The sequence below is a fragment of the Dacryopinax primogenitus genome, assembly GCF_000292625.1.
Source record: "Dacryopinax primogenitus strain DJM-731 SS1 chromosome Unknown DACRYscaffold_16, whole genome shotgun sequence".
Lineage (NCBI taxonomy): Eukaryota > Fungi > Basidiomycota > Dacrymycetes > Dacrymycetales > Dacrymycetaceae > Dacryopinax > Dacryopinax primogenitus.
This window is the reverse complement of record NW_024467213.1, coordinates 631,381-648,402: the sequence shown is the minus strand read 5'-3', so window position 1 is coordinate 648,402 and position 17,022 is coordinate 631,381. Positions and strand designations below refer to the sequence as shown.

General features: G+C 48.9%; 4 protein-coding genes across 4 annotated transcripts; 3 read left to right on the top strand and 1 right to left on the bottom strand.

Annotated features, from left to right (window-relative positions):
• Nucleotides 1-6,795: 6,795 nt before the first annotated feature.
• Nucleotides 6,796-8,194, top strand: DACRYDRAFT_69850 (aquaporin-like protein). Its single transcript, XM_040775910.1, has 7 exons — nucleotides 6,796-6,967; nucleotides 7,014-7,101; nucleotides 7,152-7,226; nucleotides 7,275-7,420; nucleotides 7,469-7,736; nucleotides 7,786-7,953; nucleotides 8,009-8,194. The coding sequence occupies exons 1-7, from the start codon at nucleotides 6,839-6,841 to the stop codon at nucleotides 8,140-8,142; spliced, it is 1,008 nt and encodes a 335-aa protein (XP_040626286.1). The 5' UTR covers nucleotides 6,796-6,838; the 3' UTR covers nucleotides 8,143-8,194.
• A 390-nt stretch (nucleotides 8,195-8,584) lies between these two features.
• Nucleotides 8,585-9,120, top strand: DACRYDRAFT_42265 (DNA glycosylase; the record flags this gene model as incomplete). The annotated part of the gene is made up of 2 exons (XM_040774515.1): nucleotides 8,585-8,706; nucleotides 8,820-9,120. Coding segments are annotated over 2 exons (423 nt in total), but the record flags the coding sequence as incomplete, so codon positions are not given.
• Nucleotides 9,121-9,808: 688 nt separating this feature from the next.
• On the bottom strand, nucleotides 9,809-15,234 carry DACRYDRAFT_17537 (uncharacterized protein; the record flags this gene model as incomplete). Its single annotated transcript, XM_040771292.1, has 13 exons — nucleotides 9,809-10,257; nucleotides 10,308-10,416; nucleotides 10,438-10,602; nucleotides 10,652-10,804; nucleotides 10,852-10,993; nucleotides 11,045-11,123; nucleotides 11,173-11,365; nucleotides 11,415-11,792; nucleotides 11,842-12,036; nucleotides 12,089-12,730; nucleotides 12,778-13,098; nucleotides 13,152-14,663; nucleotides 14,710-15,234. The coding sequence occupies 13 exons, from the start codon at nucleotides 15,232-15,234 to the stop codon at nucleotides 9,809-9,811; spliced, it is 4,863 nt and encodes a 1,620-aa protein (XP_040626284.1).
• A 283-nt stretch (nucleotides 15,235-15,517) lies between these two features.
• On the top strand, nucleotides 15,518-16,890 carry DACRYDRAFT_17536 (uncharacterized protein; the record flags this gene model as incomplete). The annotated part of the gene is made up of 4 exons (XM_040771291.1): nucleotides 15,518-15,589; nucleotides 15,634-15,954; nucleotides 16,006-16,162; nucleotides 16,247-16,890. 4 exons carry the CDS (start codon nucleotides 15,518-15,520, stop codon nucleotides 16,888-16,890), a joined length of 1,194 nt encoding a protein of 397 aa, XP_040626283.1.
• Between the last annotated feature and the right edge of the window lie 132 nt (nucleotides 16,891-17,022).

Below are 17,022 nucleotides of genomic sequence, written 5' to 3'. Positions count from 1 at the left end.
TGGATGGTCAGGTGACCTGCTGTGCATGGCTGTGCATGACCTCATATGACCTCATCCTTGGTCATATGACCTGATCACCTGACTAGGCTGAGTAAGCAAGATGTTCTAGCAGGTTCCACCACAGAGGTATAAATATAAGGCCTACTCTGCCTGGGACTGTCTCTTCAGACTTGGTCTCTTAGGATCATCCACAGGTACCTATACTGTAGATAGGTCTTAGTCATCAGGTCTACTCCACTTCCTTGTTGCCTGCTTAGACTCTTGGCACTCTTAGGTGAGCAGACTTAGTCAGCCTGTGTTGCCCTAACAGGTTTTTGGGTACTTTATCTGGTCTGCATCATTCTCTGAGATCTCTTTCTTGCTTGTCTTGATGTGACTCATGCACATATTGGTCTTCAGGGTCGAACACCCCATAGTCCACATAGAAGATCTTGCTACAGTTTATACATCCTCTGAAGCTGAATCACCATAAGTTCTGTTTTTGCTTCAAAATATAGTATGGTTGGAATTGAGGTTTGGGTTATTCCAGTGGTTCAGTAACAAAAGATGTAGTAAGTAAAGACCAGAGGCCAAAGGCTAGATGGGATCAAACATCATATTCCCCCAAACCATTTATCTACCCTCATGTCCATAGTGTATGCATCAGGCCAGTATCTACTGTTGACCACTGTAATGTGGTGTGGGATTCAGGCCAGTGTATACTGCTGACCACCATAGCATGGTGTGGGATTCCATGTGGTTTTGAAGTATTTTATCTAGTCCATGGGTTTTCTGATACCTCTTTCTGATTTGCATTAACATAACTCATGCACATATCTGAGGGTCGAACTTGCACATTTCACCATGTAGAAGATCTTGCCTCAGATTATACATCCTCTGTAGGTAAGTGACGGAAAATCCCATGCTTGCATCTCAATATAGAATGATTGGAAATAAATTTGTTCAGTATCAGAAAATGTACAAATGAATTTCTAAAAGGGAATTCTATATTATACTGCTTGCAGAATGGTTACTTGTCCAATGCAAATAGCTCCGCCACATCAGCAATTCCCATTACTTCCAGTATGGCCTCTGATATATCCAGCAGTGCATCTCTCATAGCCTGATTATGAGTATGCCTGTGTAATGTCACAACTGCCCTGCAGATGGTATGTAGCATGATGCTTATCTGCTGGTATGTGAATAAGTCTGAACAGTGTGATCAGTTTACATATTCATGAAGCTCCAAATACATATGGGTGCTGATAGTTATAGCATCCATCATCTCCATATCTTGAACTTCCTCTTCATGTTTTTCATATGGGTGACTTGGGATATTGACATCCATCACCGTTTGATTGATCGGAGGGTCAATAACTTCATGTCCCTTGTTTTTGGTGTCCTTGTTCACTGTCATACCTGCTTGGAGTACCTTATTATGGTCCATTTCATTGGTACTTGAACCAGAAAATATGTTCCTGTAGAGGTGATGAGTGAGAGATCCCATGATCTATGGATATCATCAGGTCACATCCATAGTGTCTTATATGTGGTGTTCCTTAACACTCTGTTGTGATGCACTAGATTCGAGGTCCTGATGTGTGAACACTGTGAGCTATATGCATGGAATTGCAGTAGGATAAAAGTTGCAAACATTGGAGGATTCTGGTATCTGCAATCAAAATTCTTCAATCGCATGTGTAACACCCTCTGCTACTTTGATCCATTCATTCACTTTATCCATCCTCATAAACTCTTGCAGTTTGGTAGGCATTGAATAGACAAGATGTGGTTCCTTATTCAGAACACTTTCTATGATGTTCTAAGTAGATGTACTTTGAGCAGAGTTTTCTTTGTAGAAAATAAAGGAGCTTACTCAGGTTTCTTGAGCATCTTTGACAAGGTCCCTCCATCCCTGGTGGCCTTCTTTGGCATTGTCACAGATAGAGAGATAGATGTCATATGTTTGGTGTTGACCTATATAGTTTGCCATAGTGACAGGTACTTCCTTTGAACAAAGGAACAGGGATGGTGGCAAAAACAGTTTCAAATAGAAAAAATTGAGTCTGTGTATAGCCACCAATTTGCTTACACTTGGCCTTCAGGGCAAAACAATGTATGCATAATCACTGATGGGTGCATATATACAAAGGATCAATGAAATTGAGCTAACAGATTAAAAAGGACAATCATGTAGCAGACATCTGAAATAATTACAATACCCTATACTGTGACAAGAAATACATCTTTGGTGAACAACAGCATCACAGTTGATCTCAGCCAACAGACCTGGGTGAGAAGTAACCTGTCAATCACTTGGTAAAGAAGTTGGAAATTTGGTCACTCAGTGAAGGGCATCTGTTTTCTTGTCAGTATTGCTTAAATGCTTCGTTGCGGGCCTTGATATATGCAGCATGAGCTGTGCCGTTTGTGTATATTTTGATGCTGTATTTGAAAACAGGTGGCAATGGTGTGGTATTGGTGTCTTGAGGACAAATAATATCATTTCCTACCATTGACATGAGCTGAATTGGAAAGGGAGTACTATAACCTGCAGATGTACTAGTGGATTCAATTGGTTGTTCTTTGGGATTCTCGGCCTCTGTCTGCATTGTCCCTTTTTCGTGCATATGGGCAGATTTGGCATGATTATTGTAAGGGGGAGGTGGGTACATGTCTCCATACAACTCCTCACCTTCCTTGTCAACTGCTCTCTGCAAGATGAGGATCTCTGCCAGTTGGCAGTTGACAGTGGTGGCATGCACAGGGGAGATAGGATTGATTTCCCTCAGCATGTCTTCTAGTTGATCCAGACGGTGTTGTATGGATGCAAGCTGTCCCTCCCTGGAGAACTGTCTGTTCATCATCACTGATGAATGTGTTCCTCCATTGTTCCATGCCAAATCCGCATTCCTGCTGGGAACAGGACTGACCAAGGCAGGAGCTACCATATGCATCCGGTTGTAATCTGTGACAGGCTTTGAATAGTGCTCTTCACTTCCCTGGCCAGATGTGCTGGAAGTGCAAACAGAAGCTGCTGACATGTTGTTCAGGGATACAAAGACATTGACATAAGATGGCTTGTTCCCTGTTAGCCTGTCCATGCCCATATGACTTGGAGACCAATTATTGTACATAGAAGTACCATCAGTGTCAGGGTTTGTATTTTGTTTGGGAGTAAAGTCCACTCCACACTGGCTCTCATCTTCTTTGAGCTCTGCAAGGCTAGGCTTGGGGGAAGGGGGCTCATTCAGATGGTTACATAACGAAGTGATTGATATCCAGTCACTGTGATAAGGCTGTTTGTCTATGCAGTTTGCAGGTGCTGTGTCAATTTCAGCCTGGCATAGTGGTGGCATAATGACCATACCATGAAGTGATGAGCTGTCTGCACCTTCAGCAGTAAGACAGTGGCAGGGCAGCTGTTTACTAATTGTTTTAGCTGTTTGCATAGGATACATTTCACACTAAACAAGCTGCGTGAGTGTATATAGGGGCTGTAAGTATGTCATCATTACTGATGTAAGGTTTGTTTGCAAGCTTTTGCAATGACAAGAATTGTGGGGAGATGTGTACAGTGGACTTGATGAAGGCAAAGGGAGTGATAGGAGTGTGGGCAGGAGGATGTGATATAGGAGGGTTTTGACTCCATATGCTGTGGTGTCAGGTGGATAATGCCATGTGATTTATTGACACCCTTATCAACTAAGGTCTGTTTGTTGTTATGACTTGCAAATTTCATTTACTCCTTTAACTGACTCGGCCTTCCCATGGATGCAAGAATAAGCATGTGGTCTGTCAGTATGAACTTTATTTGTATATCTTGCAGAAGAAAAGAGGTTATATCATTTGCTTATGGTAATGTATGAGCATGAATCCATGTTCTACAGCAAGAAAATAGCTGACATCAACTGTAGCTAGACATTTTTACTCATCCAGTGTTTGACTGGAGGGTTTCAATTGAACAGAAGGTGTTCAACTATTTGGATGGGCTGTTTGTATACTGGAGAAAGTGGTGTTAGGGATTTCTGTCTCTCAAGCACATTAATTGTATCCACCAACTCAGCCACAATATTCCCTTTCTCTTTCATCTATAACCACCACCATGAACACCCTCTCTACATTGAAGAAGTTTTTCTTGCTTTCTAGGGTCAACAATTGTGAAGTAGAACTTCTCCCTACTACAGCTCCTATGACCACAAATATGGCAGGAGAAGATTTCATCAATCCAGACATTGTTCAAGCATTGACTTCTACCTCCCATCTACATGGTTTGCTTCATTATGGTCCACCACTAAGAAGCATCAGACAAAACAAAAAGGTCCTTTGCTCCCTATGACTTCCTTTACTCTGACAGTCTACAACCCTTTGACAATGGCAAGTGCTCTCCTTGACTCTCTCACTTAGAACATTACTGCTCTCTTGACCCTTGCAGCCAACAAACTCACAGCGATGGAAGGTGGACCCAGCATCAAGGCAGAACAGCAAGATGGTGCAGATGATAGAGTTGGCACATGTCAGGAGTTTGACAGAAGGGCTTTGGGTGGGGATGGACAGTGTTGCGAGCCCGTTTCATTGGTTACAATGGCTGGCAAGGGTGAGAGTGAAACAGTGCATGCCTTGTAGATCCAAAATACCATAGTGCTGACCCAGCCCTGCAGCATATATTGATGAATCAGGAGCCTGTTGGTCGTGACGCCTTATCATATTGGAGTCTGCAACCTGCAGATGTCTGTGTCATCCACAAAAATCAGACTCAGATCACTCAGCATTCAGCTATCCACCTCATTGATACTGTTTATGGAACTATATGAATGTTCGGCAAGAGTGGTTGGGATGTCATGGGATGCATTAGGATTTGGTGCTGGCAGATTCCACCTTGGGCCAGTGGAATATGTTCATGCATGCATCAGCAAGGTATCAACATCTGACTTGTCTGCTTGTCTCTCTCCAGGTCAATCATTATGATCATTGTGCTGTCTGTATGCATCACTGCTGAGGTTGTCCACCATGGAGCAAACTTTCTCTGGTGCTATAGGGTTATGGTAGTGGCCATTGTTGGTGAGTTCTTCTCATATATGGTTCAAGTATATATATACTAATGGAACATCTAGTCTTTGTCATTATGATGGTTAAAGTATCTTGGCCAAAGTATCTGATGTATCCATGGTGAAACTTCTTATAGGTGTTCTGAAGGCAATACCAGAGTTCTTGAAGTGGGGAGGAGCTCTCTAAATGTAACCTCTAGGCAGTGAGGTTCATAGTATCTCTATATTCTCTCTTCTATCATTACTCCTTGTCTCTTTAGCTTACAGCATAGCATACAAAGGAAGTTTCAATACCAAGTTAAAATGTCTGCTATACTATAATACAGGTGTATAGTATACTACTTAGTAAAAGCACCTGCAGACAAGAGCTAGGGTCTTGCCAGTGCTCAGCATGGCCCCTTTCCTAGTACATATGTATGTATCAGTGGTGTATGGCATCGAGCCTTGGGGTGGTGTTCAGCTGATCTCACAAAGACTAGTCTGGAAAGACTGGCCCTGAGCATGCACCACAAGTCCCTGAGTTTTGGATGAAAGCCTTCCTTTCCCTTAGTTGTGTATCTGATTGAAACATCTTCACTCAACAGCTTCAACACCAGTTTGATTCTATTATACCTGATTTTTTGAGTGCCATCTGAAGCCTAAAACCAGTAACAGAACAATTTTCTCTTACCTTAAAGTTTATTCTTTTGACTCTTGGATTGAGCTTGTCACTTTGGCCATGTGCTTCAGGGTCACTCTGGAGTCTGCACCAGCTGAATCTCTTGGGAGGCCACATGGAAAATTATCATTTGCAAAATACCATCCAGTGCTGCTCCTATGTCAGTACCTCAATTGCATGGACATGAAACCATGCTCTGTGATTCTTATTGGCCACAGCAAATTTTGTAATCAATGCAAGATTGAAAAGCTTGCTGCCCAATCCAAACAATTGACATCCCCTGGCCTACACATGTGAAAGCTGCTGTTGGGAGGCTGGAGTCATACAAGGTTTGCCCAGGCAGACAACTACTTTTGCTCCAGAGAGGAGCCTCTTGTTTGTCAAATTTTTTCAAATTCTAAATCAACACAAGCCTTTGGTTAGGGATACTGTTGCAAGGAGCCAGAGTGCAGGCTGATCGTGACACAAGAACTGGAAATCCTGGTAAAGCCAATCATTTCTGATTGGCTGCTCCTGAGTTTCATGGCCCAATATTATTATATGCAATTCATATGCTTATGATATGATAAAGCTGTCCATTAATGAACTGTCAGACATCAATAAATGCTCGCTTGCCAACTGTTATTTATTGCTGTAGCATTTGTTCACTACTCTCAAATAGTTTCCGAGACTTCTTGGTAACATTATTATAATTACAGTATTTCTAGGACCTCGTTCCATCTTAGTCCGGAGCACCGGCAATTCTATGCGATTTCTTCCCGTCCTTGTGTCGTCCTTCCCTAGTCCCATACCCGAATCATCAACACGCGTTCATCCATGTTACTTTCTCAGTTTGTCGACTCGTAACAGGTTTCTGGGAAGAATAGCCTTCCCCTGAATCACGCGGACGAATGAAGAAGATGACCGCAAACCCATGAGCTGGTCAGAAGGATCACCAGGGCCTTATTCGGATGCGTCAATCTTCTGGCCTGTTTTCGTATGGCTCCATCGAAGCAGCACTTGGAAACACGTTCTTCGTATCAGGATCTTTCTTGTTCGACCTGTGACTTAAAACCAGGCACGTCTACCAGTCTCAAGTTCGCCTCGGGTCCCCCTCCAATTCTGCTTCCCACCTTGACTTACCAAACGCGACTTGAGACCTCAGTCAACAACAATGTCCCGAGACATTCGCCATGACGTGGTTTTTCTCAACGATTTGGCACCCGTGCCGTCTCATGTAACCCGCTGGGAGCGCATCAGATATCGGGATGCCCACTTGTTAGTACAATGTCTAGCCGAAGCGGTGCGCGCGAATGTTATCGTTTTCTCTCCTTGACTGATCGGTCCAGATGGGCACCTTCCTTTATTGTTTCTGTGGCATTGGCTCTCAAGCGGCAAACACCACTGGGAATATTAACAAACTTGCTGGACTGGGATGTGCGTCGCCTCCCGCTGGCAGCTGTATCCGATACTTATCAGCGTCCCAGCCGTATTGCAGATCGGGTTTGCCTATGCGGTGGGTATCATGCTCGCCCTTCTCATTGCTGGACCGACATCGGGAGGTCAGCATCTTCTCTTCCGTGAATCTTCAACTCTTAATATCAGTTTAGGTCACTTTAACCCATGCGTAACGATCGCAAACATTGTTTTTCGAGGGTTTCCTCTCCGAAAGGCACCTTTCTACATCGTCGCCCAGATCCTGGGTGCCTTCGTCGCTTGCCTCGTGGTGTATCTTCAGTATCGAGATGTTATCCTCGTACGCATCGGCTGATCATTCATTTTACATTTAATGAGCTTGGAACAGCAAATGGAAGCCGGATTAGCTGCAGCCGGGGAACTTGATGCCATCAATTTCACTGCTCAAGGACCCGCTGGCATATTCGGACTCTATGTCACTCCTGGAACCAATCTTGGCATTGTCTTCTGGAACGAATTCAGTTGTGATTTTATCTTGGGTTTGGCCATTTGGGCATGCATCGATCCGACAAACTTTTTCGCCCCACCGGCCATGGCGCCTATGATTATTAGCGTTACGTACGCAACTATCATCTGGGGTTTCAGCCCAATCGGACGTACGTATATTCCATTGTAATTCCAATACACTTGCTCATATGCTTGCAGTTGCGGCCAACTCTGCAAGGGACGTCGGGGCCAGGATAATGGTTCTCTGCATCTGGGGCACAAAGGCTGCCGGTGGACCGTACGCCGCAATCGCTGCTTTGGCAAATATTCCGGCCACTCTGCTTGCCGCTGCGTTTTACGAATATGTCTTCAGGGACTGCGATCGAGGTAAGCGACACAGCTTGGGCCTTCCATTTGCATTAATCCAAGGCGATACATATAGTTGTACCAAGTGCCCAACGCGAATACTTTGGGGCGATGGATTCTTATGCCAAACGCAAGGAAGAGGGCCCGACTTCGTTTGTATCATCCGACCCAGAACTCCCTATCGTAGCGAGCAGCGAAGTCAAGGGGTGAGACCGAATGGTGCCTCCGGATACCAGGACCTGCATGGATGCATATGTTATCTCGCGATCGATCCTTAAGCTTCATGACGATAACTGTTCTGCTGTTGTATAATGCATTACTTCTTTTTGTAAGGCCGTGCGAAAGAGTTTCATAGCCAGATGGCTCGACATCGGCGGATGAGGGATTTGGTTCTAGCGCCCGCCTCGAAAAGGGTCTCTTCCACTGACAACGATTGACTAACGGTTTCTGGACAATGGCTTCACCCCGTGCAATCCTAAAGGCTGAGTCACCATCTCCGATCTCCGCCTTTCGCAAATCAATTTCCGCTTTTGCCGCCACACCTCATAGCTTGCGGCGTTCCACGCGAAACCCCAAAACCTCATCCGATGAAGGACATGTAACACCACCTCGATCACTCACTAAGCGACGCTTCGAACTGCTCGAGCATGAGGAGGAAACAAGCAGTCCAAAGAGGAGGAAACGGTCCCTGAACAAGCGTGGATACGCTAGTCCTGACACGTACGCCCATCTGGGATTGGTGCATGATTACCTGGGCTTTGGCTTGGATGGTTCGTGCAGGCGTTGTTGCCCTCCAATGATGGTCTGACGCATGGTATAGTCCTGTTCTGCGGTATCAAGCATGTGCTTCTTGATGTCAATCTGAACGTTTTCTGACATTACACCAGTCCGGGGGTGATGTCCGCAGCGACAGGTCATCATTTTGCAAACCCCACAAACCATTTCTGGCGAGCGCTCCACCAAGGCGGCCTAGTCTCCCGCTTCGTACCCGCCTCAGAAGACCACACGCTCCCGGAGAAGTATAATCTCGGAATAACAAATCTGGTTGAGCGACCATCCATCGAGGCTGCCAAATTGTCCGCGAAAGAGATGACAGCTGGCGTGCCGGCATTCTTGGCGAAAGTCAAGAAATGGAGACCGAGGATCGTATGCTTCGTGGGCAAAGGAATCTGGCTAGCGGTGAAAAACCATCTGGATGAGATTCTTCTTGTGTCGTCTTCTTTGCCGGATGAGGAGGCAGATGACAAAAAGTTGGCGGGGATTAAGAACGACGTAGAAGAGGAAGTGAAGGTTCCAGACCCGACGATAACGGGAATGTTGGCTTCGAAACAAATAAAGCGGCATAAGAAAACGACAAAACGAAAAGACACTTTCGAATACGGACCACAACCTTATTTGCTCCTGCCATCTCCGGAGCCCGCCCGGGTCCATACGATGGACTGTACTGCTCCGATCCATGACTCTGGTGTCGATCCTGCTATGGCGGTTGTGAAAAAAGAAGAGGCCCTTTCGTCAATAGACCCAGCCCAGACCGCAATCCAAGAGACGCTCATTTGGGTAATGCCGAGCACATCTGGACGAGTTGTGTCTCATCAGGTGCGAAAATCAGTTGCAATCCACAAACGTAATCTGACCATTGTTGGATGGCAGCTTGTAGACAAAATCCGGCTCTTTGCACAATTGAAACGAAACGTAGAATCATCTAAGGAAGGAATATTGGACATATCACAGTGCAGAGTTGTACAAATCTGACCGGATCCGATAGAATCTAGCTGTCTTCATATTTTGTAACTGCTTATGTTCGTCAGCAGGGAGCCTATATTGATTAGCGTTCTTACTAAATACAGTATGTATACAACTGGAAGGGTCCATAAGGTTACCAGATTTCCTCAAGAGATCGAATATCACGAAGAATAGTAATTGTATCTGTGCCAATCTGTTTCGTAATGGTTGCCTGTCGGCGAATGTCGAGCTCGCGGAACGCGTGGAGCAAGTCATAATCTAGCATGCCCTTGTTGAGTGGTCGAGATAGAAGATCGTTGCGGACGGTACGGAAGGCACGTGGATTGAGACCAGCAAAATGTTGCACGCTTCGCATAAGCTGACCAGACAAGAGCTGCAAGCGCTTGAAGCATTCATCTGGTACTGGCGAGATCGTACCTAATGTGCCGTCAATGGTGCCAAAGATGAGTTGGGCTTCGGGAATCTGCATCTCTTCGGGATCTTCCCTGCCTCGGCCCGCGATAGCGAGGATGTGTGTATGCTCTGACTGACCATTGAATTCGGTTTCGCATATCAGCGGGTTCCCATGAGTTGCACCGGTCACTGAGACAGCAAAATTCAGCCTTTGAAAAGTGTCGAGCTGGCAAACTTACGATTCGGGTCAAATTCGAACAACCGAAGAGTACCTTCGTCGTCGGCAGCAAGGATACTGAAGTCACCCTCGTCGAAGAGGAAAGCAGCATCCGTTACATAAGTAGGCCGCTGATCACGGGCGAGGCATACCAGTTTGAAAGGATCCTCTTGGAAAGCAACGAAGGATACACTACGCTTCGCGTCACCAATTAAGAGCAAGTTTTTCAAACGCGTGAGGCTAGTAACGCAGACGCCTGCGTCCATGAATGCGACGCCCACAAGCCTTTCGTCTTGCTCGAAAGCTCGGACGAAGACCTGCAGATCTGTTAGTACATCGTTCACAGTGCGCGGGGCGGATCTGTACCTTGAAACCTTGAGAAGAGACGAGATAGCCATTCAGACCACATATTGCATTGACGGGAGCCTTTGCTTCGTCGCGACACAAGAGTTTCAACCGATACGGAGGCAGCGGATCATCCGGATACGAGACCACCTCGATGACCTCGAAAATATAGGTCTGCTGCAGTATGAGCTCTATCGCGGAGATGATATATGTTTACGTACTGCACCCCGAACAGCGAGATCCTCCCCTCTAAATGTAGACGTGCCCACCGCAATATAATCCTTGAAACCGCTTTCCGAACTTAGCGTCTCCAAATTGACACTCTTGACAACGTTGATGAATTCGTTTGGAGCAAAATCGTAACTGATCATTCATCAGGTACAGCTTCGTTGACAACCGTATACTGCCGCTCACCCATCCAGTGTCTGGCATGTATCCGGCGAGACTAGCTCCAGTGACGAGCATTCAGCCATCGGGCCAAAGAGTGCGGTAGCTGTAGAGCTCTCAGTACAGTCCTATGAACGGCTATACAGTCAACCTACATTCCGGTACCCATAAGGGCTGCTCTTCATCGTCATAAAGCAAGAAAAATGACTTTAACGACGAAGCAGCAGCCACAAGATTACTCCCAGGATCCACGGCCATCGATGTGTACGATCTTTTTGAATGGATATGCCGGCAAGACAGCTCTCGCCCCGTGTCTGGCTCTTCATCAAATTCCATAAGCACTGGACCCTGAACCATTATCAGGATGAAGATCGAACGTTGTCTCACGAAGCATTACCTCTTCTCCGTAAAGGATGAAATCGCCACTATTACCAAAGAGAGAAGTCGGAGTGAATGAATAAACGAGTGGACTGGAGTATGCAATGATCTGCAGACCGTTTTGGCGACTCGCCATGATCCAACATGGCTCTTCTCCGCGCTGGAAAACTGCACTTGTGCCACCCTTAATGTCTGAGATGAAAGGTATCAGAGCCCGTCGAGAAGGTAGCTGCAATCTCCGAGCTTCCGGCAACATCTGCCGAATGGCAGCATGCTGCTCTGCATCCGCGAAATGGGTCGCAACCTTCGTGAAACGATATTGGAATGTGCTATCCGCTTCCGTTGCCGTTCTCGGTGTCGCTTCATATACCGCCAGGCGTCCTTCGGTGTAGTATACCTAATCCGACATGGTGAGCGGTGGACAAAATGCTAGGTGCCCTGCATACCAGGAGATACAGCGATACACAGTCATCGCCTATCGGGCAGAGAACGACATCTTCAACCTGCAATGGAGCGATGTTTATCATCTCATCTGCACCTTCCTCAGGCTCAGCTGCGGCTGCTGCGTCATCCAGCACTGTTCTGCATTCAGACAAGAGCCTTGTGCTAAAGGCCAGCGTCATCTTCGGCAATGACCAGATCTGGAACATCAAAGTCATTACCAGATCTCTCGCATAGAATGCCACAACACACCTCCAGCCTTCCATTCGCGTTATAGAGTAAAAGCCATTGTGACACAGTAGGTCCCTGGTCAACTTCTTTTCTCTTCTCCGATTCATGTCTTCTCCCAGCTCTCTCCTTCTCCTTACTCTCCTTCTCCGCGCTCTCACGATGTCTGTGAGATCTGCTATCCTTAGAGGTGCCATTTTCCTTCCCGTCTTTCTCACGCCCATCTTTGGAGTCCCTGTGTCGTCTGCTGCTTTCTTTGGTATCTCGCTTTTCGTCCCGTCGACTGCGCTCCTTGTCTTTGTCTTTGTCCTTGTCCTTGGATCTCTCCCGTTCCCTCTCCCGAGACGCATGAGGCCTTTCCTTCTCCTTGACCCTCTCCCGCTCCTTCTCTCTCGCCGAATGCCGCCCTGATCTCCCAGAGCCAGGCCCAAAACCATTTTCCTCCCTCCGATCATGTTCCTCGACCTTTTCGTCCGAACTTCGCAGCCGTCGACGTTTGCTCTCCGGCTCGATCGAAATGTGCTCCTCCTCCTTCAGGGCATCCTCCACAGCATCCAAGGACGAAGCTCGCCGTTTGCGCAGGTTAATAGTAGGTTCCTCAACATGCGGCGCAGGCAACAGGTCCTTATAATCCGTGTAGATCATCGCCGCAGCATACGTCGCCGTCTGCATATCGTCAACTATCATCCCAATTCAGAAAAAATGAAACTTACCTTTTCCCTATGCGCAGGCAACCCCTTGTACCTTAGTCTCCTCCTCCCCGGATCACCCAAATACAGCGCCACACTGCCATTCTCACGGGTCACCACGACCCAAGGATCTTCCACGCACGCCTTGATAATTGGAGACGCCTCTTTATTCCCCTCATTATCCTTAAGCACTTGAAGCTCCTTCCCGTCCCCGTCCAGGAGATGAAGCGAATCCGGCGTGACTTGCATGACGCATGTGTGGGAGAAGAACACCCCTGCGGCGAGGGTGAGTGCCGGGAGACGGGAGATGATCTGCAGTTCTCCACGCGAGTCGACCGTGATCGTCTACAAACATTGCTATCAGTGCACCATACTACCACCGCAGCTAATTCGCTGACCCTAGAAATCCCCGGGGAAGGCGTAGCATCCGTGCTAACAATCAGGTTGTCCCTCTCCTCCCCGTCCGCCCACTCCCTCTCCCCCCGTTCCCTCCTTCCACCTCTGCGCGCTCTGTCCCCCCTCCTAACTCTCAAGCTCCAAATGCCCCTTGTCCCCGCCACCGCCGGAACCCGCCTCTTCACCCTGATAGGCAGGCCATTCTCATACACCGTCCATGCGCCTCTTTCCCCTTCCGGTGTAGAACACACCAGCTTGGGCGTGGGCCTGTCCGGGCCTGAGCGGAATGAGAGGGCAAAGCTCATATCCGCGATTTGGCCATGTCCTTGGAGCGCATCCAGCACTTCCAGGGTGAGCCAAGGTAATGCCGGTCCGGCAGTTACGCCCGACGCAGCGGCAGCCGGGAGTCCAGAGTCACCATAGATGTCCGCAAGGTCGTCGTTCTTGTCTGAATCAGCGTCGATCTCCATATCCTCGCCTTCGATCTCCTTCTCTTCTCCGTTAGGTTTGACCTCCTCCACCCGTGGCTCACCCTTGTGCACCTGGAGGAGGACACTTTGTCCCGCCTCACTGGCAAGCCATACCAGGTCCCTGCCGGTAGGCTTCAACGCCCGCCCAGACTGTTCCCCAACAGGACACAAGACCGCCGGAGCACTCGTCCGACCCAGCCTCCGCCCCGCACTCAAAGAACTCACGTTCCTCCCCTCCACACCAACCTTCAGCTCCCTGGCCCACCCCTGGGCGCCAACGAGGATCAACTGCTGTTCCCCCGCCCAGCAGAGCCGGGATCCCTCAAGCTTGCGCTCCTCTGTCTCCCCTTCCTCGGCAGTGAATGCCCAGAGGGGGAAGCGGAGTGCGCTCGATTGGGCGTGCCACCCGCTCGCGGCGAGACCGACAATTCGGCCTGCAGGATCGACGTGTAGCACGCTATTCCCAGCTAAGACGACGACACCGCCGAAGGTGCTGCCTTCCCGGGCGGGCAGGAGGGAGAAGGCGTCGTACGGCAGACCATGGGTACGGGAGATTACTGCTCCTCCTCCTCCCGCTCCCCCTCCGGCCGCAGCACCCTTGCCCACCAGGTCGAGGGTGACAATCGCCAGGGAAGTATTGTCTTTCGTCTGGCTTAGCCGGCCGGTCCAGTTCTGGGCAGGCTGGTAGAGGATCGCGAGAGTAGGCGTGTGAAAGGAAGGGAGGAAGCAGAAGTCCAGCACATGACGGAGGGTATCGTCCGCGTCTGAAAGTGGGAAGACGTAGGACGGCGTGTATGGCTGATGTTCCCTTTCCTTGTCTCGGGCAGGATCGGCCAGGTCGAGCCCCGTGCGCTGGACGAAGGGCAGGATGGCGAGCGCGTCTTTTGGCAAGAGGAGGGCGGCGCACCGAGATTCGGGGTCGGCGCGGAGGAGAGGACGGTGCTCGGATGCCTCTGATGTTGAGACTTGAGAGGAACGTTCGTATGTATGTAGCGAGACTGTTGAGAGGTCGTATATCGCGTCGGACCATTCAAGCAGGGCGATCTGAGCGCCGATTTGAGTAAGGATTAACTGATAGGGCCAGACGAACCTTGGCATCTTTGAACGAGACGAGCAGCCTGTCCATCCCGTCTTCTCCGCTTGCGAGTGTACGCACCTTCTCCAAGCCGGTGACGAAGCCGTGCATCCGGTGTTCGCGCACGAGGTGAAGTCGCGTTCGTACCGCAGCCTGGCTTACCGTCAGCTCACTGTGGGTCGCAAGAATGAAATAGGATGTCGACGCGTAGAAGCATGCATTCACGTATGTGCGCGAGATACGGAATTGAAAAGTAACATTTACCTTCGAGTCACCGTTCACGCCATTCAGCTTTTCCTTGTCTTCCAGCTTCTCCTCGTCTTCCAGCTTCACTTGATCCCCAGTCGCCTCCTCTCTCAGATCTCCCTCCTCTTTAACATCAAACACCCGGAGCAAGCTGCTCCTCGCCACCACGAGTTGGCATATTGTCCTTTCTCGGCCTTTTGACGAGTTCCGCTGTTTTCGTGGTGGGATGAGTTGAAGAGAAACGGCATGGGATATACCAGAGGGTGGGATGATCTCGCGTCTTATCGCGTGCATCTTTCCCCTTTTTATACCTCTAGCTCTACGCTGTCCACAGGCTGTATAGATGCCTTTATTTCTGAATGGGACGAGGCCAGGGTAAATTGGTCGATACGAATATGCTCACACAGGGAACAAACAGTGAAAGGAATGCCTCCGTACGGGTTCAATATAAAGTTTGTCCCTGTGGCTGACGGGCGCTTACTTGTCGTCATATATTTCAGTCATTTCATCTTGATATCTCACATAACTCAATTTCGTCATATAGTTCACCTTTGTCTGAAAAGTTGTCAAAGACACAATGCCCTTTGGGGAGATAGTAATCGGCTCTCCTGGTAGTGGAAAGAGCACCTACGCCTATGGGAAATATCAAGTGCGCCAGTCCTTCCCTTTACACTCTTCTGCTCACCCTACCAGCTCTGTACCGCCCTCCACCGACCTATCGCAGTAGTCAACCTCGATCCAGCGAACGATCACCTCCCATACCCATGTGCCATCGACATAGCCTCTCTCATCTCCCTGCAGGATGTGATGGACACGTCTGGCCTAGGGCCGAACGGGGCGCTCATATACTGTATGGAATACCTCGAGCAGAACTTTGACTGGCTAGAGGAGGAGCTTGCGAAGCTAGAAGAGGGGACATGGGTCGTGTTCGATATCGCGGGACAGGTGGAACTTAGCACGAACCACGAGAGCTTGCGGGAGATCGTCGAGCGACTGCAGAAGCTCGGCTACCGAGTAAGCTTAAAGTTTCTCACACGCGTTCGCCTGTCTTGATCAGTGACACAGTTAGCAGCTGTGCACCTCTGCGACGCGCACTACGTGACAGACGCAAGCAAGTACATCTCCGTGCTCCTCCTCAGCTTGCGCACTATGCTCCAGCTCGAACTCCCGCACATCAATGTCCTCTCTAAAGTCGACCTAATTACACAATACGGCGATCTTCGTATGTGCTTTGATTCATATACCTATCTCTTCCTCTCACTGCCTTTCCCTCCTGCTTGGGTCAGTTGCTGACCTATGTTGGTAGCATTCAACCTCGACTTCTACACAGAAGTGCAAGACCTGTCCCACCTCTCCCACCAGCTCTCCACACAGCCTGGAGGGCAAAAGTTCGCTTCCCTAAACGAAGCGATCTGCGAGCTGGTGGAAGACTTTGGCCTAGTGGGGTTCGAGACGCTCGCTGTGGAGGTGCGCGCCTATGCTCTACGTGACGGGGTGATATGTCAGTGGGCTGATGTGAGCCAGGACAAGACGAGTATGCTCCGACTTCTTCGAGTGGTGGACAAAGCCACAGGGTACATATTTGCCCCTCCTCCCGGCTCACACGACCCCTCCTCCACCCAAGCACCAGACAGCCACACTCGCTCTACCTCTGCGCCAAACACGGACGCCCTCTTCTCCAGCGCTTTCAGTTCCCTTCCGGGACCGGGAGACGTTAGGGACGTACAGGAACGGTGGGTTGACGAGAGGGAGAGATGGGATGAGTGGGAGCGGGAAGAATGGAGGAAGGAAGGGGAAAGTGTTGCGCGGAAGAAGGCGGGGCGGGAGCTGAGGGAGAAGGAAGCTGAGAAACGCGCGAAAGAGCAAAATAAGCCGGGTAAGCCCGTCGCAAATGCGGGCCAGGAGGGAGGTTTCAGCGAGATGCGAATACGAGATCGGACACAGGCTTGAACATGTCCTCATTCGAATGGCACGCGTGTAGACTACATTCCAAATTTGTTCAATTACTCATTGTACTACTGCATCATCGAAACAACCTGAAACAGCCCCTGCATATCCAATACATCATACATTGTCGGTCTT

Bases quoted from the DNA above. Each gene is read 5' to 3' on its own strand.
- DACRYDRAFT_69850 (XM_040775910.1), top strand. From the start codon at position 6,839: ATGTCCCGAGACATTCGCCATGACGTGGTTTTTCTCAACGATTTGGCA. The intron at 6,968-7,013 runs GTGCGCGCGAAT...TGATCGGTCCAG, and splicing joins TACAATGTCTAGCCGAAGCG to ATGGGCACCTTCCTTTATTG. The intron at 7,737-7,785 runs GTACGTATATTC...ATATGCTTGCAG, and splicing joins GGGTTTCAGCCCAATCGGAC to TTGCGGCCAACTCTGCAAGG.